Source organism: Hyperolius riggenbachi, chromosome 1 (assembly GCF_040937935.1).
Source record: "Hyperolius riggenbachi isolate aHypRig1 chromosome 1, aHypRig1.pri, whole genome shotgun sequence".
Lineage (NCBI taxonomy): Eukaryota > Metazoa > Chordata > Amphibia > Anura > Hyperoliidae > Hyperolius > Hyperolius riggenbachi.
This window is the reverse complement of record NC_090646.1, coordinates 324,329,103-324,354,420: the sequence shown is the minus strand read 5'-3', so window position 1 is coordinate 324,354,420 and position 25,318 is coordinate 324,329,103. Positions and strand designations below refer to the sequence as shown.

The 25,318-nt window shown below is 46.4% G+C and overlaps 1 protein-coding gene across 4 annotated transcripts in view; it reads right to left on the bottom strand.

Annotated features, from left to right (window-relative positions):
* The window catches only part of MKNK2 (MAPK interacting serine/threonine kinase 2), a 444,163-nt gene that overhangs the window by 283,605 nt on the left and 135,240 nt on the right, over nt 1–25,318 (bottom strand). For all 4 annotated transcript variants that reach the window (XM_068233849.1, XM_068233848.1, XM_068233850.1 and 1 more), the window contains 3 exons: nt 7,275–7,354; nt 7,110–7,183; nt 3,855–3,959 (listed from right to left, as the gene is read on the bottom strand). In XM_068233849.1, the coding sequence (XP_068089950.1) occupies nt 3,855–3,959; nt 7,110–7,183; nt 7,275–7,354 (259 nt within the window). The remainder of the gene's footprint in view (nt 1–3,854; nt 3,960–7,109; nt 7,184–7,274; nt 7,355–25,318) is intronic.

The window sequence follows — 25,318 nt, the reverse complement described above, 5'->3', positions numbered from 1 at the left end:
TGAATTATATTATTTCCATTTTCGAACACTTTCCCATTTTTGGAGGGACCTCCAAATTGTTTTTTTTCTAGTGGAGACTCCCTGTCTTTAATGTAATTTTAACCCAGATGTGCTCCCCAGCCACAGAGGCTTGCGTCTGTCGTAATGACTAATAGATTTTGTACTATACATTTTATTCCTCTTTGCAAATTTGGTCCGGAAATCAACCATTTTAGGGAGAGTGTCACAGAGGGCGTCACTGGATCTGACAACCAGATAGTTTTCTCTCGATCTTCTTGTTTGCACATCCACTAACATAGGATTGCCAGTTGAAATATCCTGTAGTTTGCTTGTGCCCAAGCTACAGCTAGGATACAGGCTGAAAAAAACAACTTTCCCAGAAGAGACATAGCTGGTCTTACTGCGACAGACTTTGCAGTCAGGAACATCTGAGTACTCTCAACTATTCGTTCCAATTTCTTTTCCGACAAACAAGAGATCTGTTGAGAAAACTTTTTCTGTTCCGGAACTAAATCGGATTTCTGCATTTTCAGAATTCATCCCAGGTTCTTCAGAGCTGCTAAAATAACCTGAATATGCTCTTGGAGAACCTTCCTTCTTTTTCACATCAGAAGATCATCTAGATAAGGTAGTAGAATGATCATCTGTAGCCTCAAAAAAGCTGCTACTTCTATCATAATCTTTGTTAAGATCCTGGGAGCACTTGATATCCCCAAAAGGGAGAGCTTTGAACTGCAAATGAAGGACCTGTGATTGAATCTGAACTGCTGCCCTTAAATACTTCCTTCCAATGGAATGGATGAATGGGGACCTGATCGTATGTGTCCGATCTATGGATGCCATGAAGTAAACCTTCCCCAGAAGGAGAATCCTGAAAACAATTGATTCCATACAGAACTTTTTGTATGTTCGAATGGTGATTTTTGACTTATCAAACTTTGGTTTTTGGTTTGGGAACCAGGAAGAGAGTGGAATAGAAGCCTTTCCCTCTCTCCTGAAGTGGAATCTCTGCCACAACTCCATTTCACAGCATTTTCCATGGATAACTGCTGTACTGGGGACTGGAGAGAGCTCGTCACCCTGAAAGTTCTTGGAGGGTAGTACATAACTTGGATTTTGTAACTGACTGATAGTCTGACAGATAGATTTGTTTTTTGAAATGTTCTGCCATGCTAGGAAAAAGTTTTTTAACCTGCCTCCAACCTGAACATAGTCATTGTTCAGATTGAGGTTGCTTTTTGTGTATTTGAGGATTGTGGGATGCATTTTTGCCCTTGCCATTTCTTATCCAATTCTTTGTTTCTAATAAGGCAAAAATTCTTTTTGGGAGTATACTTTTTCTTTTCAGTTGGAAAAATCTTTATTTTCGACTGCTCTTCCTAATGCTTCTTTCTAAAGCAGAACCAAAAAGTAAATTGCCTTCAAATGGAAAGCCACAGATTATTTTTGGCGAGAACATCTCCATCCCAATTTTTCATCCACAGGAACCTTCTGGTAGCAATTATTAATCCTAAACTACGTGCAGCAATTCAGACTGCTTTGATTGATGCGTCGGCAAGAAATTTTGCAGCTAACCTTAAAGTAAAAACTGATTGAGAAATATTCTCAATTGGAGACCCATTTTTTAAATGTGTCTACATCTCCTGCAACCAAACAATTAGGCACCTAGCTGTGCATGTGGCTGCCAAATTGGGAGCAAATGAGGCTGAAACCACCTCCCAAGATCTTTTAAGGAGAGCCTCTTTTTTCTTATCTGGCATCTTTTAACCACCCTGGCGTTTTATTAACATCCCTCCAAATGTGCCCCCCAGTGTCCCCCTGTATGGAGAGATAAGAGCGCAGCAGAGCGGGCAGTCTTACCATTCCTTCTCGCGTACCGGGCATCTATCTTGCTTCAATCTACTTCCTGTGACGTCACAGGAAGCAAGAAGCGGAGAAGACCAGATGCCCGGTACACGAGGAAGAATGTTAAGACTGCCCGCTCCGCTGCGCTGTTATCGCTCCATACAGTGGGACACTGGGGGGCACATTTGGAGGGAGGGACAATTTTATACCAGACCCGCATCCCACACACCACAGCCGCCTCGATCCTTTCTTCACCTCCGCTGCCTGCCGGGACACAAGGGGGGGGGGTATCCCGGGACAGCAGGACCCCTCCCCCAACCCGTGACCGTCCTGACGAAAACGGGACGGTTGGGGCCCCTGATCTGGGGCCCCGCAAAGCGCTTTCCCCCATGCAGCTACACAGACTCAGCAAGGTGAGCAGAGTCCTCCTTACTCTCTCTAGTCCTCACAGCAGCCCAGGAATTGCATCCGTCCCGTCCAAGGGATAGGAAAACACTGAGCATAGAAAGTAGGATGTGGTATTTAAATTGCATTCTGTTGTTCCTGTCCCTTGGAATAGGCGGGGCAATCTCCTGGTAGACTTGTTGTGGACAAGCAGGTTTTGTATGTATTTTTAGGGACTGTCACTGGCGAACTCAGGGGGCTATTCCGGGTGTCTGGAACCTCCCCCCTGCACTGAGCTGTGTATTCAGCCAGGGAAGCCCGCATAATATAAACAGCCTCATTCTCCCTCCCTTCTTACTTCTGGTGCTTCCCTCCAGCTAATAGAATGAGAGAGGCAGCCCAGCTTCCCTCACAAGAAGATGCAGCCTGCAGTGAGAGAATGTTGATTATGGAGTCCTGGACTCTCCACAGCACAGAAGTGTCTGACATGATGAAATTAGAGTGCAGGCAAGCTGGTAAATATGCACAGCATGATGCAGAGCTTGCCTGGACTCAGGGTCCGTGGGCAAACATCTGTCTGGTCTCTCCCCATTGTTATAATGACTGCATGTGTGGGTAAGGTGTTTAACAAGCTGAAAAGTTTTTGACAGTCCCTAGACTCCAGGAGGGCTTCTTTCTGACTTGTGTGAGAGACTGACAGGGACAGGAGTCCGATTACAGGCAAGTAGCCTGTCTGATGTGGGACTGCAATACAGATAAGTTCTCTGCTCCATCTCAGGCTATTCTCAATTTCTCCACTCCTCCTCTCACTGGGCTAGTGCACGCCAAAATGACAATAGCAATCGCTAGCAATTTGTGAGTGTGATTTTGTGAAGTGATTTTCAGAGAGATTTTTGAATGAATTGCTCAAAAAAATGCTACATGCGGTATACCTGCGATTTTGAAAAATTCACAACGCTGCTGTGGGAACACCCACATAGGGTAACATTAGTCAAGCGCTTTTCAAATCACTGTTGATTTGAAAAACGCTCAGAAGCACTCTTGGTGTGCACCAGCCTCCTTCATTCACCTTTGTTTCCCTCTTCCCCTAGAGCTGACTGTGTGTTCTTGTCATACAGGAAAGCTAAATAAAAGTGCAATCCTGGTGAGGCAAAATATTATTATTTAGTATTTATATAGCGCCGCCATCTTCCGCAGATGCATATATTCCTGCATCATATGGGTATCGCTTGCGCTATATGACACTATGTAGCATTTTCCCCTGAATTGTCCAAACTAAGTCTATCTCCTGTTCCTCTCTTGGGGAGTTGTTCCAGCGCTGTACCCCGTTCACATTTGCTGCTACCAGAAGCCCTCAGAAACACTCGTGTCCTTGAGTACTTCCAAAGATAGGCAGCTCCGTAATACGCCAGCGCACTTTTGTGCATGGGCAGTATGGAGCCACCTGTATTTGGAAGCACTCGGGGACATACGTGCTTCTGGACCTTTCAGGAACCCCCCCCTTAAAAATCCTGCGTTTGCCCCTGACTGTAGAGGTATGAAATCCTTTTTTACTGACCAACAGACTTTTTAAGAGATAGGCATTCATAAACTTTGAGTTTTCTTTGCCAAGTTTATTAACATACCTTTGTTATGCAAATAGTTCAATGCTTCAGCAATATCTCTCACCACAAAGCTGGCTTCCCTCTCATTGAAATGTCTTCTTCGGTGAATGTGATTTAATATAGACCCTGGAATGAACAGAAATTAATCAAGCAAATCATATCTCCTCAATCTGTATATCCTATCAGAGTTAAATGTGCCCACTACAATAAGCTTTTTCAATTACAAAGTTAGAACGCCCTATAAACCCTAGAAATAGGCCCGTTCACACTTGGAAGCGCAAAATCGATCGCCTAGCGATCGCGATTTTGCATTGCACTATTCTGTGATTCGCTATTCTGCTATTCTGTGATTCGCAATTCTCAGCGATTCTCATTCCAGTGAATGAAAATCACAACGCAATCGCCAGGAAAATGCTGCATGTAGCGCATTTGGGATCGTCAATAACCACAAACGCACCGCAATCGCTGCAGTGAGAGAAAAGCCATAGGATTACTTGTGCAGCAATCAAAGTGCAATCCATGGACCCTATGGGTGCATTCCACGCAACCCACGCCATGCTCGGTAATGTACTGGGTGTTTAAAGAGGAACTGTAAGCTAAAAATAACTCACCACCAGCATGTTTTTGATTAAAATAGCTTTATTCCAGTAAATATGACCACCTAATGCTTCAAATTCAATAAATTACCATTTTCAGTTCTTTACGACCTATAAAAGGTTTTGAATCTCTGTTGTGTGTAATAATATGGAACAGTGCATTTTTTATTTTTGAAAAACATAACATTGGGAGGTTTGTTCAGTAACATTCAAATTATTCTCTAATGGTTGATGGCTCAAAATAATGTTGAATGCCACTTGCATCAACTATTAAGGAAAATCAGAGAAAAATATGACTTGTGTAATAATTTGGAACATGGTGTAAATACATACAATGGTACAAAGGATGGCAGACGTAACTTAACGAGGCTATACAACATAGGACAAAGCTAAAAAAGGTGAACAGTGTACAAAATACATGATCATGCGATATGGGGCTGGTTAGGTAGGTCCAGTAATTCAAGTACAAGGAGGTAATGGGGAAGGTGCACAAAGACGGGGATGCACAATCAAGTAGATACCTTAGGGAAAGGAGGACCCTGCCAAACGCTTACAATCTAAGAGGAGGGGGGTGACAACACTAGGTAGGGCTGTAGAATAAATATTCAGCTGAGAGAGAGTTATTGCGTGGTAGGGTGTGGGTAGGCCATCTTGAAGAGGTGGGTTTTGAGGGCTTGCTTGAATGTGTTGAAGGAGGGGGCGAGTCGGATGGGAGGTGGAAGTGAGTTCTATAGGGTGGGGACGGCTCTTGTGAAATCCTGCAGGTGCGCATGAGAGTGAGAAATGTGCGGGGCAGTTAGGCAAAGGCCATTGGGGGCGGCGGCCTGGTGTATAGCTGAGAAAAACCTCCAAGACGTAGGCAGGTTTAGTGCACAGATCTATACGACAGGCAGAATTTTAAACTTATCCTGAATCAAACAGGGAGCCAGTGCAGGGATTTACAGAGGGGGGGGGGGGGGAGGGTAAATGAGAAGCATCGAGAAGAATGGAGTCTGGAAGCCGCATTCATAACTTATTGAAGGAGGGCAATGCGATTCAAAAGGAGCCCAGAGGGGAGCTGCAGTAATCAAGGCAGGAGAGAATGAGGGCATGGATGAGCAACTTCACTGTGTCTGGGTTCAGGAAGGGGCGAATCTTTGAGTCCAGGGTGATGCCCAGGGGCCTGGGAGGAATGGCGCATGATTCTGTTATTAATTGTGAGGTTGATATCCGGGAGAGTGAGACTGCAGAGTACTGTGTTATGCTGGGCATACACGGTCAGATCCGGCGGCTCTATTAGCCGCCGGATCGACTCCTGCCGCGTCCCCGCACGTCCCCACTTCCGCCCGGATTGATTCCCGCTCATCCCCAGAGGCGCTTCCTTATCTTCTGCTCGATTACTATTATTATGACTGGCTGTATTTTGAAGAGGGACTTCATGACTGGCTCAAGTGTGAGCAGAAAGTTTTGAAGGTAACATGCTGCAAGTCCTACCCACGGAGTTATCGGAGCCACTCAGAGGAGGAGAGTAGCTGTCTCTATTCAGTGACTGCTGCAATTTTTAAGGTGCTAGTAAATTTGTCCAGCCTAGCTAAGCAGCTCTAAGGTTTACTTAACCTTGTAGTCTACCAAATGCGCAAGTGCTTGTACTGCATCTTCAAAAGGAGTACAGAGTTGCTCCTTTGCAACAGAGAATGTACCAGGGCATGCTTGGCCATTTCTAGGACAATTTCTGATATAGTTAACCACTTTTCCTGGTCCCTTGAGGTTTACTATGACAAGATTATACTGGGGTGCTCTCTGGGGTGGCTAAGGGGGTGGCTCTCTGGGGTGCTCTCTGGGGTGGCTAAGAGCAACCCATACACTGAAGTGTATGGGTTGCTTTTAGCCATCGTTGAAGTGTATGGGGTGTTCTGTGTAATCACTGATGAATATGAGGCACACAATAACATCACATATAACACTGTGCAATCACTGATGTGCGATTTTTGCCAAATGTGACCCTAGCCTTAATGTAAACTTACAATTTATTAGGTTGAAAGACTTTCTTACAACCTACCACACCATTCAAATTTCTAACAATATTAATCTGATTTTTCCAGGCATTTCAATTGATTTTAATCCAGAAAAAAATAAGATCGAATTTATAAAAAAAAAAAAACAAAAAAAAAAAACATTTTCTCTCAATTTTTTGCCACACAATAATTTTAATTGAATTGGGGTAAAATCAAACAGAAAAAGTGTAACGTATGGCCACCATCTGTGCGTATACATAGAGATACTACAGATGCAATAAATTTCTCATCAACTGCCCGACCCTTCCTTCTCTGTTGTAACAGAGCACTTTATTACCCTTGGTGGTGGGTTTTAATTCACATTTAAACCATTTGCATTCATGGGTGGGTAGTGGTATCTTTGGATGCAAGTGGGAGGGCTTTATGTGTGCAATAAAAGTTTATACCTTTTGTATATACTACATTTGCACGGGACACCTTTCTTAACAGTTGATTGATTGCTTGGTCTTTGCCCAGCTCCTGCCTTCTCTTAGGCATTTGTGTTTTTGTTTTGTTTTGCTTTTTAGATGCATATACAGCTTGTGCCACCTTTCCTATTTTTTTTTTAATTTTTTTTTTTAATACTAGATTTCTAATTTTGCAAAAACAAAACATTATTGCAAGTACGGACATTCTCTAATACTCACCACCACACATCTTCTCAAACACCAGGTAGAATTTTTCTTCTTCCTCAAAAAACTCTATCAGCTCGAGGACATTGCTGCAACAGACAGGAAGATTGTTACAGAAGGTAGTTCAAATTGGACTAGGTCAACATTGGCATCACAATAAATTTTATACATTTCTCTTACCTGTGACCTTGACATTGATAGAGCATTTCTACCTCTCTAAAAACTCTGCTGCGGCTAAGAGTAGGCCTCTTTTCTATAATCTGAAATAAAAAATATTAAACATTTTATAATGAAAATCAGGAAAAAAATATTTACATAACATGTAAACAAATACAGTTAGGTCCATAAATGTTTGGACAAAGACAACTTCTTTCTAATTTTGGTTCTGTACATTGCCACAGTGAATTTTAAATGAAACAACTCCTGTGCAGTGTAAGTTCCAACTTTCATCTTTAATTCTGTGGGGTGAAGAAAACAATTGCATTAAAATGTGAGGCAACTAAAGCATTTTTTTTAAACAAAATCCCTTCATTTCAGGGGCTTAAAAGTAATTGGACAATTGACTCAAAGGCTATTTTGTGAGCAGGTGTGGGCAAGTCCATAACTATGTAGTCATTAATTAAGCAGATAAAAGGCCTGGAGTTGATATGACATGTGGTGCTTGCATGTGGAAGATTTTGCTGTGCACTGACAACATGTATTCAAAGGAGCTCTCCATGCAGGTGAAAAAAGCCATTCTTCAGCTGCAAAAAAAAAACTCCCCAAAAATCTGAGTAATTGCTACAATATTGTATGGGGCAAAAATCTATATAGTTTGGTACATCTACAGTTTGGTACAAAGAAAGAAAGAAAAAGAAAAAGAAAGGAAAAGTAAAGGAAAGGGAAAAGGAAAGGAAATACAAAGAAAAGAGTGGTGGATGATTGCAGAATAATTTCCATGGTGAAGATAAACCACGTCACAACAGCCAACTAAGTGAACAACACTCTCCAGAGTGTAGACATATTGATATCCAAGTCAACCATAAAGAGAAGACTGCATGTAAGTAAATACAGAGAATGCACTGCAAAGCTCATTATTCAAAAGAATACCACATCTGTAAAACACAGTGGGGGCAGTGTAATGGCTTGGTTATGCATGGCTGCCAAATGACACTGGGACACTAGTGTTTATTGATAATGTTACACAGGACAGAAGCAGCCGCATGAATTATGAGGTGCCCAGAGACATACTGTCTGGTCAAAACCAGCTAAATGCAGTCAGATTGATTGGGCGGCCTTTCATGATACAGATGGACAATGCCCCAAATCATACAGCCAAAGCAACCCAGGAGTTTATTAAAGCAAAGAAGTGGAAAATTATTGAATAGCCAAGTCAGTCACCTGAACTTAACCAAATTGAGCATGCATTTCAATTGTTGAAGGCTAAACTTAGGACAAAAACACTCACAAAAAACAGCAATTGAAAGCCTCTGCATTAAAGGCCTGACAGAGCATTAAAAAAGGGAATCTGGCAATGTCCATGAGTTTAAGACCTCAAAATGTCATTGCCAGCAAAGGGTTTTCAACCAAGTATTAGAAATGAACATTTTGGCTTCAATTCATAAATAAATACCACATGAAGTAACGCAGAAAACCTTCAGCAGAATGTCAATTCATAAAGGCTGTTACTGCAAGGTAAGCTGAAATTACCAACCAGTAAGGTCAGTTATTATTATAATAATTAGCACATGCAGTAAAGCCAAGTAAGATTTTAAGACCAGTTCTGATCTGATAGAAACTAGCAATCAGCATGTCATAACATATGACAGACTGAAGCAGAGTCAAGAGGAAGAACCTTCCCCCTCCTGCTGCTTCCTCCATTGGTGCCAATGTGCTCTGGGGAGAAGTTTCTCTCCCCCCAGGCAGCAGAGTAGAGAGTCAGCACAGAAGATATTTCCCCTGTAGCCCTTTAGACAGTAAACCTTTAGACTCCTGTTTCAAGATGCCGATAAATGGTGAAATTATGAAAGCATGGTGTGTTTTATGTTTACTGAACGTTCATCTTAACTCTGGCCATTAAAAAAATGTTAGTTATTAAATAGTAATTAGTGGGCGTTTACCACTAATAGCCGGCAGTAAAGCGCCAGAAAAATATTAACAGTATGGCAGTGATCTCATTGCCACGATCGCCGGCGATTCGCGATTAGCGGTTATTGCAAAATGCGGCACCTGCAGCATTTTGTCGCGATTGCAGAGCTATCGCAATTACAATGCTAAAAAAGCTGTAATTGTGATTGGTCAAAATTAGCTAGCGTGTACAGTGATTTTACTGTGTTAAAAACTCTAGTGCAACTCGCTAGCATTTTGCTTTTGCAAGTGAGAACAGCCCTTACTATTGAACTGCCGTCAGTGCACAGAAGTGGGAGAACATCACTGTAACAGAACAGAGATCTACTCCAGAGCTGGTTTTTATGATTTTTTTAAAAGTCGTTTTGGTGTAAGATCCTTGGGGCGTGATTTCCGGGAGATCATGCGCGCGCATCCCCGCCGCTCTGTGACGGCACCCCGCTCTACCTTCAGTCTTTTATTGCTGTACAGCGCTGTGATCTACTGCAGCCATGTGACACGGCTGTCCCCCTGGGAGGCTGAAGCCTTTGATAGCCGACCGCACTGAATGGCTGGCAGGGGGGGGGGGGTGTTTGGAGGAGGAGGGATACAAAATAAATAAATATACAATTTTATTTAAAAAATAAATATAACACTGGGGGAGCAATGAGACCCCACCAGTCAAAGCTCTGTTGGTGGGGAGAAAAGGGGGGGGGGGGGATCCCTTATGTGCTGAATTGTGCGGCCCTGCAGTGAGGCCTTAAAGCTGCAGTAGCCCATTTACAGAAAAATGGCCTGGTCTTTAGGGGGTTTGTCTCATAGTCAGCAGGGGCATGTGTGCCCCTGCTAAAACGCCGCTATCCCGCGGCTAAACGAGGGTCCCTGACCCCCCAAACTCCCCCCTGCAAAATCTACGACCAACTTGGTCGTAGATTTTGCTGCTCTTGAGGCAGGGCTAACGGCTGCAGCCCTGCCTCTCAGCGCCGTCTATCAGCGGAGGAAGACTGAGAGGGGCGGAGAGAGGCGGAGATACGCGCTGACAGATGCACGTGAGGCAGGGCTGCGGCGGTTAGCCCTGCCTTAATCCGGAAGAGGGGATGTGCTGCTCGGAGGGGATTTCGGGGGTAAGGGACCCCCGTTTAGCCGCGGGATAGCGGCGTTTTAGCAGGGGCACACATGCCCCTGCTGACTCTTGAGGTCTGAAGCGACATTTATTCTCGCTTCAAACTCTCTTTAAACACTTGTAAGGCTGGTTTTACACTTTGTCATTGCAATTGTGGTGTGATGCTCCCCCCCCCCCCCCCAATTACATCGCAATACACAAAACCTACCTCATTCAAATGACCCTGCAGCAGAGTGCGCCGACAGGATCAAATGCATAGCGCCCCACTCACCGCTTGACATATTCCCTGCTGGACAGGAAGTACGTCACTGAGATTCCCAGGTTTCCCCCGTCGTATGCACGCAGCCACCACCTATTTATTTAAAATGTTTGTGTCGCCGACTGACTTACATTACTTCCGCCAACAGTAACGTGCTGTTGACTTTGCGATAGCTCTGTAGCCCATTAGGCACTACAGGTGCGACAATGCAGTAAGTGTGGTAGGCCCCATTGTCTTGCATTGTCGCAATAACCTGTGGTAAAACTGGGTAATGCAACACACACTTGCAAGGCAAGTGTAAAATACACATGGCTAATACTATAGAGAGAGATGCAGATACAGAGGGAAAGATCGGTAGGAGTGTTTGAAAAGGTGTGTCGAGGGCATGTTAACTGCCCGTTCACACCTATAATCGCAAATGTGGGAGTGATTTTCCCGCGATTAATGTGGAAAAATCACTGGACACTGCGGCGGTTTTGGAGCGATCGCGATTAGCTCGTCGCCGGCAAACCGCTGCATGCAGCACGGTTGCAGTTATCGCTAACCGCAACCGCGGCAGTGAGAACACTGCCACTCACTACATTGTGTAGCGGTTTTTGCCAAACCGCTAGCGGTTTGCCGTGAGCGGGAATCGCGCGATTCCCGCACAGGTGAGAACGGGCCCTAAGGATAGGAGGAAGCCCGATTGGACAGTAGAGGTAATTCCTAAGAGTGGGGGCAGCCTAAGAGAACTTTTGGAGCCATACACATGAAGAAGGTAAGTGAAGAGGTAATTAGTAGGTCTAGGGAGAAATGAAGAGAGAGTGTGTGTATATAAAATTTACCTAGAACCATAATGTAACGATACATTCAGCTCTGCCATGCCATTCATACATCGGTATTGCAAGTCAAGGTAGTACTATTAGATTCAAAGGTTTTAACCTCTTGAGGACCACAGGTTTATACCCCTCTTGTGACCAGGCAATTTTTTTACAATTCAGTACTTCGCACAATTTATTGTTTGGTCATACAACCTACCACGCAAATGAGTTTTACCTCCTTTTCTGGCCACTAAAGCCTGGTGCACACCAAAAAACGCTAGCAGATCCGCAAAATGCTAGCAGATTTTGAAACGCTTTTTCTTCTTTTTCTGCAGCGTTTCAGCTAGCGTTTTGCGGTTTTGTCTAGCGGTTTTGGTGTAGTAGATTTCATGTATTGTTACAGTAAAGCTGTTACTGAACAGCTACTGTAACAAAAAACGCCTGGCAAACCGCTCTGAAGTGCCGTTTTTCAGAGCGGTTTGCGGTTTTCCTTTACTTAACATTGAGGCAGAAACGCATCCGCAATCCAAAATCTGCAGCAGCCCGGGAGTATGCGTTTCTGCAAAACGCCTCCCGCTCTGGTGTGCACCAGCCCATTGAAATACATTACCCTAGCGGATCCGCACCTGCAAGCAGATCGCAAACCGCAGCGGAAACGCTCTGGTGTGCACTAGGCCTAATAGAGCATTTTTGTTGGGTGGTCTCTGATTGCTGCTGCAATTTATTATTATTCATTTTAAAAGATTTTTTTTTTTTTAATAAAAAAAAATATTTATTTCCCTCCCTCCCCTTTTAATTGGCCCTATGAGAGGGATTAGATTGTGAGCTACTCCTGGGGACAGTTAAGTGACTAGGCTGTTCCCTGTACATCGATGCGTTAGATCACAGCGCTGTAAAAATATGAATAGCTTTTTTTTTTCTTTAATTCAGCCTGCCAGCTCCGATCGCAGCTGGCAGACTGATAACAAATCCCTGCCGTGTTGTTGTGCAGGGTACGCACACGCTATTATTTGCCAATAACTTTATCACTACTTATAACAAAATGCCTTGTTGCCACCAATTAGGCTTTCTATGGGTAGTACGTTTTGCTAAGAATTATTTTATTCTAAATACATTTTAACAGAAAAAAATGAAAAAAATGCATTATTTCTCAGCCATTACACTTTTAAAATAAAATGTTTTTTTCGGTGGATAACACCCACACATTTTATTTGCCCATTTGTCCTGGTTATTAAACCATTTAAACCAGTGAAACGCCAGTGAAAATAATGTAATAAAAAAAGTGCTTAATTTTTACAATAATTATGTATTAGTCAGCGTTTGCCCATTGTAAAATCTTTCCTCTCCCTGATTTACATTCTGACATTTATCACATGGTGACATTTTTACTGCAAGCAGGTAAGGTCACTGGAAGGAGATGCTGCTTGCATTTTTGGCAGTTGGAAACAGATCTTATTTCCCACAATGCAGCAAGGATCCCACTGTATCAGTACCTCAGTGATGTGAGGTGCTGACATCAAACTGTGGAAGGGGTTTCACCACAAAATCAGTCTTACAGAACCTCCTGATGATCCGTTTGAGAAAAGGAAAAGATTTCTCATGAGAAAGGGGATATCAGCTACTGATTGGGATGAAGTTAAATTCTTGGTTACGGTTTCTCTTTAAATTAAGACTCCCTATCACAATAGGTGTACTTTTATTTTTTTGTAGCCCCGTCCACAATTACAAGTCATTATGTAATACAATTACAGTAATATACCCTAATAAAATACATATTAAAAAAGCTGAGTCCCTAAGGCAACTATTTATGTATATATATTTTTTTTTATTTTTTTCCCGTTTTTTCTTTGGGGAGCGGGGCTTTGTAAGGGATTAATTGATAATTTTTAATTATATATATTTTGTGAGTGTAATTTAACTTTTTGCCACTAGATATACTTTATTTTATAGTAACTATGTAATTGTACTACTTTCGGCTTTATAAATGGACATGACCCGCGATTGGGGTCATGTCCGTTCATTACAAGCATTGCTATTGGTTAGTGGAACCGTCAGGTAAAAATGGCGGCCGAGCGTGCTTACAGAGCGGTGGCGGGAGCAAGCAATGCATTAAAAAGTCCTGGAGCCATTAACAGGCTCAAGCAGGACGTTTTAATGCGTCAACTTGTAGGTAACTGGTTAAATATAAAGAACAAGTTATACGAAAATAAGAAGTGGACTTGGGAAACCATAATACGTACTGGAATATTAAACTAACAAACTGCACCAATGTGTTGCTGCTGCTGTATTCAGCAAGGACCATAAGGATTTTAACACCCTGCGATTTTGCAATTTCGCCCACTTAGAAATCATGGAGGTGTCTGAAATTCATGTTGTAGGTGGATTCCCACTGTGAGAGACTGTATATAAAAAAAAAAATATATAGAGCTCAGGCAGATGCTACTAATTTAGATTAAGGCTTCTTGCACACCAAGACGTTGCATTAGGTGCCACGTTAAGGTCGCATAACGTGCACCTAACACAATGTATGGTGCTGCAAGAGCCGACGGTAGAGTGAGCCGCGTTAGGCGGCTCGATTCCTATAATGTCTCCCAGAGTGGCGCTGATTGGCCAGCGGGACCACGTGATGCGGAGCGAGACACTCCGCATCACGTGGTCCCGCCGGCCAATCAGCGCCCGCCAGTGCAGTGAATATTAAGTAGCCATGTGCGCGGCTACTGTAGCTGGCTCTCCCCGCCTCCTCTCCGCCCCCCACTGCGCATGTGCAAACAGTCTAACGCGGCTATAGCCGCTCCAACGCCGTAGCATGCTGCACTTTGCGCAGAACGTGCAGCGTTACATGTAACGCAACGTGGGCTGTGTGAACAGCCCACTTGTGTTACATTGCTGTGCGTTGGGGGAGCGTTACAGGCGCACTAACGCCTGTAACGTCTTGGTGTGTAAACAGCCTAAAGGGACTCCGAGCTCATAAAAAAAATGAAAGTTGTACTCACCTGGGGCTTTCTCCAGCCCAGTGCTGGTCGGGAGGTCCCACGACGGCGTCCTGGCTCTTCTCCTTCTCCCCGCTCCGGAATGGCTGACAGGCCGCAGCCCGGGCGACACTCTCCCGACACTGCTCCTTACTGGCAGTACGGCGCATGCGCGCTTTAATCGCGCATGCGCAGTACTTTCACGCCGGCCGCCATGATGACGCGAGGCGGCCGGCGTGTGACGTAATCCGCGTCATACGCGGAAGGAGCAGCCCGACACTCGGGAGAGTGTCGCCCGGGCTGCGGCCTGTCAGCCATTCCGGAGCGGGGAGAAGGAGAAGAGCCAGGACGCCGTCGTGGGACCTCCCGACCAGCACTGGGCTGGAGAAAGCCCCAGGTGAGTACAACTTTCATTTTTTTTATGAGCTCGGAGTCACTTTAATGAGAGGTGGACTTAGGCAGAGTAATAGGTCTTTGTGAGCCAGAATTCTTTTATATTATTATATTCAGATACTTATGTGCAGCAGTGCAATACAAAAAAATTATTTAAATCATACAATGGAATTTACTGAATTCTCCTTGAAACTCCATAGCACAAAGACGGTGCTTTGAAAACAAATTCCTCTCCCAGGTATTTAGCCAGACTGCTCTCCTGGTGGAGCTGCAAATTTTGCTGGACTGCTAACTGATTCAGTAGCAGCATCCGCAAGGAAGGTCACAGACTTTGCAATGACAGGAGGGGATCCCAAAATTTTCTCATGTGGAGTGCCTGCAATTAAATGGTTTTGTAATCCCTTAGTACATTTATTGGAGGTTTCTTGCAATACAGATAGTTGCTAGAGCTGGTCCAAGACAAAAGGATACAGAGTCCCAAGCATTTTGTCCATTGGGTCCTCATGTATTTTACCATATAGATCAGTGGGAACATTAGAGAAAACACCTACCCTGCTCTCATTCTTCACTGCTCAGCCTGCTTCTTACCAACCCTGATAAAATCCCAGACTGAGCATTCAGTTTGGCTTTGCTTAGGAATCATCATAGCTAAATCATTACAGCAGAGCCAGAAGGGGGCAGGCTTGGGCTTGAAAAGACATCAGAGAAGACAGACTCGGCTATAATGATTCCTGAGCAAAGCCAGACTGAATGCTCAGTCGGGGATTTTATCAGGGCTGTTAAGAAGCAGGCTGAGCAGTGAAGAATGAAACAGAGCGCAGGGTAGGTGTTTTCTGTAATGTTCCCACTGATATATATGGTAAAATACCTGAGGGTGCTTCATCTCTGGTTCACTTTAAGGCTACCTGCATCCTCAAAAGACAAGTCAGCAGACTTTGAATACTGAGCTAAAGGAGCATCGAGCATTGGACATTTCATCCAGCTATCCTCATCTTCCTGTTTAAAGTGGAAACGTTGTTTAAATGATCTAGGAATAAACATTTTCTTTTCGGGATCCTTCCACTGAGATTAAATTATATTCTTTATAGCTTGGTGTACTGGGAAGGTTCTGACAATCTACTCTTCCAGCCCCCTATAAATATCATTTCTTGCAGAGCTGGATGGCAATGGTTCAACAAGCTGCTCTGCTTCATATACTGCTTTAACCACTTGCCGACCCCCCACTACCTATGGGCGTCGAAAAGTGGCATGCCCAGGACCACGTAGCGCCGATGGGCGTCGGGTCCTGGGACTCTTTCTGGCCGGGGATCGCGCGCATACGCCGGCAATAGGCTCCGTCCTCCGTTGTTAACCCCTCCATCGCCGCGTTAGAAGCATATAAAACGCTTTGTAATGTATACAAAGCATATTATACAGGCTGCCTCCTGCCCTGGTGGTCCCAGTGATCGAGGGACCACCAGGGCAGGCTGCAGCCCTCCCTGTCTGCACCCAAGCACACTGATCTGCCCCCCTGCTCCCTGATCGCCCACAGCAACCCTCAGACTGACCCCTGACCCCCCCCCCCAGACCCCTGTTTGCACCCAATAACCCCCCTAATCACCCATCAATAACTCCCTGTCACTATCTGTCAACACTATTTTTTTAGCTTAGGTCCTAAACTGCCCCCTGGGAGCTCCTGATCACCCCCCCCCCACAACCCTCAGATGATCCCCAGACGCCGCCCCCCCCCCCCCCCCCCGGTAACTGTATACATCTATTCTCCCCTGTAATCACCTGTCAATAACAAATCAATCACCCCCTGTCACTGCCACCCATCAGCTCAGACCCTAATCTGCCCCTTGCGGGCAACCAATCACCTGCCCACACCCTCAGATAGCCCTCCAGACCCGATCTGATCAACTCGCCAGTGCATTGCTTGCATATATTCTCCCTTGTAATCACCTACTGATCACCTATCAATCACCCCTGTCACCACCTGTCACTGCTACCCATCAGATTAGACCCTAAGCTGCCCCTTGCGGGCACCCAGTCACCCGTCCACATCCTCAGATAGCCCCCCAGACCCGCTCTGATCAACTCACCAGTGCATTGCTTGCATATACAGTGATGTGAAAAACTATTTGCCCCCTTCCTGATTTATTATTCTTTTGCATGTTTGTCACACTTAAATGTTTCTGCTCATCAAAAACCGTTAACTATTAGTCAAAGATAACATAATTGAACACAAAATGCGGTTTTAAATGATGTTTTTTATTATTTAGTGAGAAAAAAAACCCTACATGGCCCTGTGTGAAAAAGAAATTGCCCCTTGAACCTAATAACTGGTTGGGCCACCCTTAGCAGCAATAACTGCAATCAAACGTTTGCGATAACTTGCAGCGAGTCTTTTACAGCGCTCTGGAGGAATTTTCTCCAACTCCTCTTTGCAGAATTGTTGTAATTCAGCTTTATTTGAGGGTTTTCTAGCATGAACCTCCTTTTTAAGGTCATGTCACAACATCTCAATAGGATTCAGGTCAGGACTTTGACTAGGCCACTCCAAAGTCTTCATTTTGTTTTTCTTCAGCCATTCAGAGGTAGATTTGCTGGTGTGTTTTGGGTCATTGTCCTGCTGCAGCACCCAAGATCGCTTCAGCTTGAGTTGACGAACAGATGGCCGGACATTCTCATTCAGGAGTTTTTGGTAGACAGTAGAATTCATGGTTCCATCTATCACAGCAAGCCTTCCAGGTCCTGAAGCAGCAAAACAACCCAGACCATCACACTACCACCACCATATTTTACTGTTGATATGATGTTCTTTTGCTGAAATGCTGTGTTACTTCTACGCCAGATGTAACGGGACACGCACCTTCCAAAAAGTTCAACTTTTGTCTCGTCGGTCCACAAGGTATTTTCCCAAAAGTCTTTGCAATCATTGAGATTTTTTTTAGCAAAATTGAAACGAGCCTTAATGTTCTTTTTGCTTAAAAGTGGTTTGCGCCTTGGATATCTGCTATGCAGGCCATTTTTGCCCAGTCTCTTTGTTATGGTGGAATCGTGAACACTGACCTTAATTGAGGCCTGCAGTTCTTTAGATGTTGTCCTGGGGTCTTTTGTGGCCTCTCGAATGAGTTTTCTCTGCGCTCTTGGGGTAATTTTGGTCGGCCGGCCACTCCTGGGAAGGTTCATCACTGTTCCATGTTTTTGCCATTTGTGGATAATGGCTTTCACTGTGGTTCGCTGGAGTCCCAAAGCTTTAGAAATGGCTTTATAACCTTTACCAGACCGATAGATCTCAATTACTTTTGTTCTCATTTGTTCCTGAATTTCTTTGGATCTTGGCATGATGTCTAGCTTTTGAGGTGCTTTTGGTCTACTTCTCTGTGTCAGATAGCTCCTATTTAAGTGATTTGTTGATTGAAACAGGTGTGGCAGTAATCAGAGCTGGGGGTGACTACAGAAATTGAACTCAGGTGTGATAAACCACAGTTAAGTTATTTTTTAACAAGGGGGGCAATCACTTTTTCACACAGGGCCATGTAGATTTGGAGTTTTTTTTCTCACTAAATAATAAAAACCATCATTTAAAACTGCATTTTGTGTACAATTATGGTATCTTTGACTAATATTTAACGGTTTTTGATGAGCAGAAACATTTAAGTGCGACAAACATGCAAAAGAATAAGAAATCAGGAAGGGGGCAAATAGTTTTTCACATCACTGTATTCTCGCTTGTAATCACCTACTGATCACCTATTCATCACCCAGTCACCCCCTGTCACTGCTACCCATCGGATCAGACCCTAATCTGCCCCTTGCGGTCACCCAATCACCCGCCCACACCCTCAGATAGCCCCCCAGACCCGATCTGATCAACTCGCCAGTGCATTGCTTGCATATATTCTCCCCTGTAATCACCTACTCATCACCTATCAATCACTCCGTCACCCCGTCACTGCTACCCATCAGATTAGACCCTAATCTTCTCCTTGTGGGCACCCAATCAGCCGCCCACACCCTCAGATAGCCCCCCAGACCCGCTCTGATCAACTCGACAGTGCATTGCTTGCATATATTCTCCCTTGTAATCACTTACTGATCACCTATCAATCAGACAGTCACCCCCTGTCACTGCTACCCATCAGATCAGACCCTAATCTGCCCCTTGCGGGCACCCAATCACCTGCCCACACCCTGAGATAGCCCCCCCAGACCCCTCTGATCACCTCCCCAGTGCATTATTTACATCTGCTCTCCCCTCTAATCACCCATCAATCACCCCGTCACTGCTACCGATTATACCCATCAGATCAGACCCTCATCTGCCCCTTGCGGGCACCCAATGACCGGCCCACACCCTCAGATACCCCCGATCACCTCCCCAGTGCATTGCTTGCATCTATTCCCCCCTCTATTCAGACCCTGAGACACCCATCAATCACCTCCTGTCACCCCCTAGCACACCTACCCATTAAATCAGGCCCTAATTTGCCCCGTGTGGGCTCCTGATCACTCGGCCAAATCCTCAGATCCTCCTCAGACCCCCTTCCGATCACCTCCCCAGTGCATTGATTGCATCTATTCTCCCCTCTAATCACCCACTGAGACACCCATCAATCACCTCCTGTCACCCCCTAGCACTCCTATCCATCAGATCAGGCCCTAATCTGCCCCCCTGCGGGCTTCTGATCACCCGGCCAAACCCTCACCCGCCCCACCGCAGTGACAGAATTTTTTTTTCTGATCACTGCTTAATTGTGGCGAGACCAACCGTTATGCCACACAATACGCAACCGCCAATCCAAGAAGCTACTATGCCCAGCCTTTTCGGTGGAAGCCAATCCAAGATTCCGAACATAACATTTTTTGGGGCCTTCTCCTTAACATGGGTCTACTCAAAAATAATGTATTGCGGTCTTATTGGTCTGCGCACCCAATACATCACATGCCCATGTTCTCTGCTGCCATGTCCAGGTCACGATTTGAGAACATCCTGCGCTTCCTGCACTTCAGTGCCAATACAACCTGTAATCTAAGAGGCCATCCTGCTTATGACTGGTTCCAGGTAGCGGTTACAGGGGTGGGAGGGGTAATCTGCTCCCTATTTTGGAGACATCAAGATGGCGCCTCGTCGGGCTGCCTCGGCACAAGGATCTACATTCTTCACTCTTTTTCTTCTCTCCTGCGACTGTCTAGCAAGTTTTTCAGCTAGTTCCCTAGCTTAGTTTAGTTCCCTAGTTTAGTTAGTTTAGTTTTTAGTCTTAGACATAGTTTTTTAGTGTGTTGTTTAGTGCTTTGGGAAGGCACCTAGTTGAAGCCTAGCTCAGCTAGCAGGGCTCACAGTGCACATTCACCCCCCGACGCTGTCCGCGTGGTGTCCGCATCATCCACGGGGACTCCGGAGATCCAAAGAGGGGCCTGCCGGGATACATCCCCTGGACACACAGCTGCAAGGAACAGCCGTCGGGCACATCCAGTCTCTGGCCCTCTGCTGCCGCATTACTCCGCTGGGAGGCCTCCCCAGAGCGGCTACTGAAGCTGGGTCCGGGCTCGCTGTGCTGCTCTCCGTCCACCAGCCGGGAGCCACTGTCTCCCCTGCCATCCGGACAGCTCCTCGGTAGGGAGTGCTCTGGCTCCAGCGAGCCGCTCCGTCTCTGCCGCTGGACTCGTGCCACCACGTGGAGAGCCTCACTCAGTCGTCCCGTGCGACGTCTCCCACGTGGAAGGCCTCTTCCATCCTCAGCGCGACCCGTTGTTTCAGCCCCTGCCAGCACGGACGGTAACAACATCAGCCGCCAGGCACCTCCACCAGGAATCTCCCCCGGCAAGGCTCGTCGGCAAGTAGCTCCATCAGCCACCAGCACCTCCTCGCTCGACAAGCCCCTCCACTGCATCAACGGCCGCCCACGCAGGGATCATCACCGCTGCCCCCCAGCCGCTTCAGGGTGGTTACCGCTGCCTGCCAGCTGCTCCAGCACTCAGGAAGGACCTGTTGCCCATCAGCTACCACTGCACCCTCAAGCGGCCTACAGCTCCAGGGTCCACTGGCACACCTCCCGGAGAGCATGGCAGCATCCCTGGCAAGGCTGAGCTGAGGCGGCCTCCAGGTGCTCTATCCTCCTCCACTGCACCGAGCACCAGCCAGCTGTGGGGGTAAGTTATTGCACTTCTCACTTCACCCTGGATCTATGAACTGTGTGGTATGGTACTTTTTGCACGGTGGCTGGTTGATGGACTGTGTTTTGGGGATCTTTGTTCCCTGGCTGCATACGGTCTGATTATTGCTCACACTGTGTACTTGGGCACTATAAACTGCTGATCGTGCGCATTGGTCACTATATCTGCTATATTGTGTGCCCCTGCCTCCGGTGAGCCTGGTCTGCCCTGCTTATATTAAGGCACCCTGGGACTGTTTTGAGTACGCATTGTTGGGGGCTAACAGTGAGTAGGCACTGTTGGGAGGTAACTTAAGGACTGCTATGAGCTGCGTTTCTGTTCCCTCATCTTGTTTCCCAGGCGTACCAGGAGGCGAAAAAATCCCTCTGATACGCTTTATGGACTGTTAGGGTTCGCCCTGAGGCCCACCGTACTTCTGCTAGCACCACCACCCCTCAACCCCCCCCCCCTCACCAAACACACGGGGCTGCTCTCCATATGCCGCCCCAGCGCATCACCTTTACCAGTTCGCAGCTTCTGAGATGGGAAGCACGCAGCACGCTCTCCGAGGGCAGGCGTCTATACAACACTGTCTGGAGCCAGGTACAAGTGCTTGCAGGCCCTGCCCACACACCCCCCACGGCTCGGCGGATGAGGGGCTGCCGGGCAGGTGCCCAGGTGAGACTGAAGAGGAAAGGTCTCAGGTCAGCCATCCCATCGGTCCTGCTGTCGAATGTGTGCTCCCTCCCGAACAAACAGGATGAACTCCGACTCCTCTGTGAAAAGAAGGAGCTCTGCAGAAGCACCCCAATCATTTGCTTCACAGAAACATGGCTGCATGATGACATCCCAGACAATGCCCTTCTCCTTCCAGACTTCAGCCTCATCCGGGTAGACCGCGACTCCACTCTCTCGTGCAGAAAGAAGGGTGGTGGCATCTGTTTTTACATCGGCCAATCATGGTGCCCCAACTCATCAGTACTAGCCAGGAAGTGCTCCCCCAAGCTTGAACTTCTAATTGTCAACTGCAGGCCAAAATATTCTCCCAGGGAGTTCTCCTCCTACGTCTTTGTTGGCGTGTACATACCACCTGATGCCGATGTTAAACATGCCCTGCGCGACCTCAGCGACTCCATCACAAAATGGGAGGCAACCCTTCCCGACTCGCTGTTCGTCGTATTGGGCGACTTCAATAAGGCTAACCTCCGCCAGGAGCTTCCTCGCTTTCACCAGCATGTGACCTGCCCCACCAGAAATCAGAACACTCTTGATCACTGCTACACAGGGCTGAAGGATGCCTACAAAGCCATACCAAGGGCAGCGCTGGGCTCCTTGGACCACTCCCTCATTCACCTGATCCCCACCTACAGGAGGCGCCTGGAGTCAGCTAAACCTGTTCTCAAGTCCACCAAAGTGTGGTCAAGTGAGGCCAAGCTCCAACTTCAGGCATGCTTCGACTGCACTGACTGGAAGGCCATGGAAGCTCCAAACCTTGACGAGTGGGCGGACAACATCTCCTCATACATCAGCTTCTGTGAAGACTCTTGCGTACCAACCAAGACCTTCAAAGTCTACCCGAACAATAAACCGTGGTTCTCCAACAAACTACGGCAACTGCGGAGGTGCAAGGAGGTGGCGCACAAGTCCAACAACCAAAAGGACTACAAGACAGCAAGGAACAACCTGAAGCGAGAACTGAGTGCCGCAAAGAGGGAGTATGCAGAAAGGTTAAGATGCAACCTGCGATCTAACGACACACGTGCTGTTTGGAAGGGACTTAAAGCTACCACAAACTATAAGCCTCCCCCACAACATGCAACTCCCAGTACTGAGCTAGCCAAGGATCTCAGCAACTTTTATTGCAGGTTTGAGGAACAGGAGGCACTGGGGGAGCCAGCAACAGCACCGGCTCACCCCACATCTGGTGCAGATTATCTCTCAGTCTCAAGCCCGCCACCTCCAGCTGTGAGTGAGGCTTATGTCCTCTTCCACCTGTCCTCGCTAAACCCCAGGAAAGCCTCTGGCCCTGACGGCGTGTCACCAGCCTGTCTGAAAACCTGCTCACACCAGCTGGCACCCATCCTTGCTTCCATATTCTCCAAATCCCTCCAGGCCGGCAAAGTCCCTGCATGTTTCAAAAAATCTACCATTATCCCTGTCCCCAAAAAGCAAGGAAACTCTGACCTCAATAACTACAGACCAGTGGCCCTGACATCCAATATCATGAAAACCTTCGAGAGAGTCGTCTTGCCACACATCAAGCTTGTTACCCCCCCCCCCCCCCCCAAATGGATCCGTATCAGTTTGCATACAGGGCGAACAGATCCACTGATGATGCTGTCAACATCTGCCTTGAGCTTACATACGACCACCTGGACAAACCTAACACATATGCCAGGATTCTCCTTCTGGACTTCAGCTCAGCCTTCAACACCATCTGCCCCCGTATACTGCAGGACAATCTCACAGAACTGAATGTCCATCCCACTCTCCGTGGGTGGATCACAGACTTCCTGACCAACAGAACTCAAGTCGTTAAACTTGGGGAGGTCACCTCTCAACCAAGGACAACGAACACGGGGGCCCCACAAGGCTGCATCCTGTCGCCAATCCTGTTTTCCCTCTACACGAACAACTGCAGATCCAAGGAGAACTCGGTCAAGGTCATCAAATTTGCAGATGACACCACCATCGTTGGTCTAGAAACAAACAATGATGAGCAGGCCTACCGCCAGGAGGTTGACAGAGTGTCCCAGTGGTGCAGGGAGAACAGGCTGGTCCTCAACTCATCCAAAACTGTAGAGCTGATTGTGGATTTCAGGAAGCATGCCCCCTCCCCCCCACCAATCTTTATCAACGGCACCGAGGTCGAAAGAGTAACCAGCATTCGCCTCCTGGGCACCAGCATCTCCAAAGACCTGAGCTGGAAGGCTAACACAGCCCTGACCCAGAAGAAAGCCCAGCAGAGGCTTTTCTTCCTCCGCCAATTGAAGAAGTTCGGCATGGCTCAAGAGCTACTGACGTGTTTTTACACCGCCACCATCGAGTCCGTCCTCTGCTCCTCCATCCTAGTCTGGTACGCTGGCTCCACCACCAGGGACAGATACAAACTTCAGAGGGTCATTAGATCAGCAGAGAGAATCATCGGCAGACCTCTCCCTTCGCTTGTCCACCTCCACAACTCCAGGCTACGCTCAAGAGCACTGAGGATTGCCGGCGACCCCTCTCACCCGGGCCAGCGGTTCTTCTGCAGTCTTCCGTTAGGCCGGAGGTTTCGGTCCATCGCCACCAAAACCTCAAGGCACAGGAACTCTTTCTTTCCCTCAGCTGTCACCCTCCTGAACTCCCTGTAGGTCATTCCATCCCCTCCACCACTGCATTTTGAACTGCACCTTGACGCCGCCCCCCCCCCCCTCCCTTTTTGCTTGCTTTTTTGCTTTTTTTGTTTGCTTGTAATTATGCCTTGTTGTATTTATGCTCTTCTGCATTTTATGCCCATTTCTATACTCTGATATCTATACCTTTTTACCTCTACTCTTTTAAATTGTTTGTGCCAAACCCAATTCCGAGCATGACCTTGTCGTGCCTGGCGAATAAAAATGATTCTGATTCTGAAAATAAACCACCTGTCATCAAAACTTGCAGATGCTTACAGTGGTGTGAAAAACTATTTGCCCCCTTCCTGATTTCTTATTCTTTTGCATGTTTGTCACACTTAAATGTTTCTGCTCATCAAAAACCGTTAACCATTAGTTAAAGATAACATAATTGAACACAAAATGCAGTTTTAAATAATGGTTTTTATTATTTAGTGAGAAAAAAAACTCAAAACCTACATGGCCATGTGTGAAAAAGAAATTGCCCCCTGAACCTAATAACTGGTTGGGCCACCCTTAGCAGCAATAACTGCAATCAAGCGTTTGCGATAACTTGCAACAAGTCTTTTACAGCGCTCTGGAGGAATTTTGGCCCACTCATCTTTGCAGAATTGTTGTAATTCAGCTTTATTTGAGGGTTTTCTAGCATGAACTGCCTTTTTAAGGTCATGCCACAACATCTCAATAGGATTCAGGTCAGGGCTTTGACTAGGCCACTCCAAAGTCTTCATTTTGTTTATCTTCAGCCATTCAGAGGTGGATTTGCTGGTGTCTTTTCTGTCATTGTCCTGCTGCAGCACCCAAGATCGCTTCAGCTTGAGTTGACGAACAGATGGCCGGACATTCTCCTTCAGGATTTTTTGGTAGACAGTAGAATTCATGGTTCCATCTATCACAGCAAGCCTTCCAGGTCCTGAAGCAGCAAAACAACCCCAGACCATCACACTACCACCACCATATTTTACTGTTGGTATGATGTTCTTTTGCTGAAATGCTGTGTTATTTCTACGACAGATTTAACAGGACACGCACCTTCCAAAAAGTTCAACTTTTGTCTCGGCGGTCCACAAGGTATTTTCC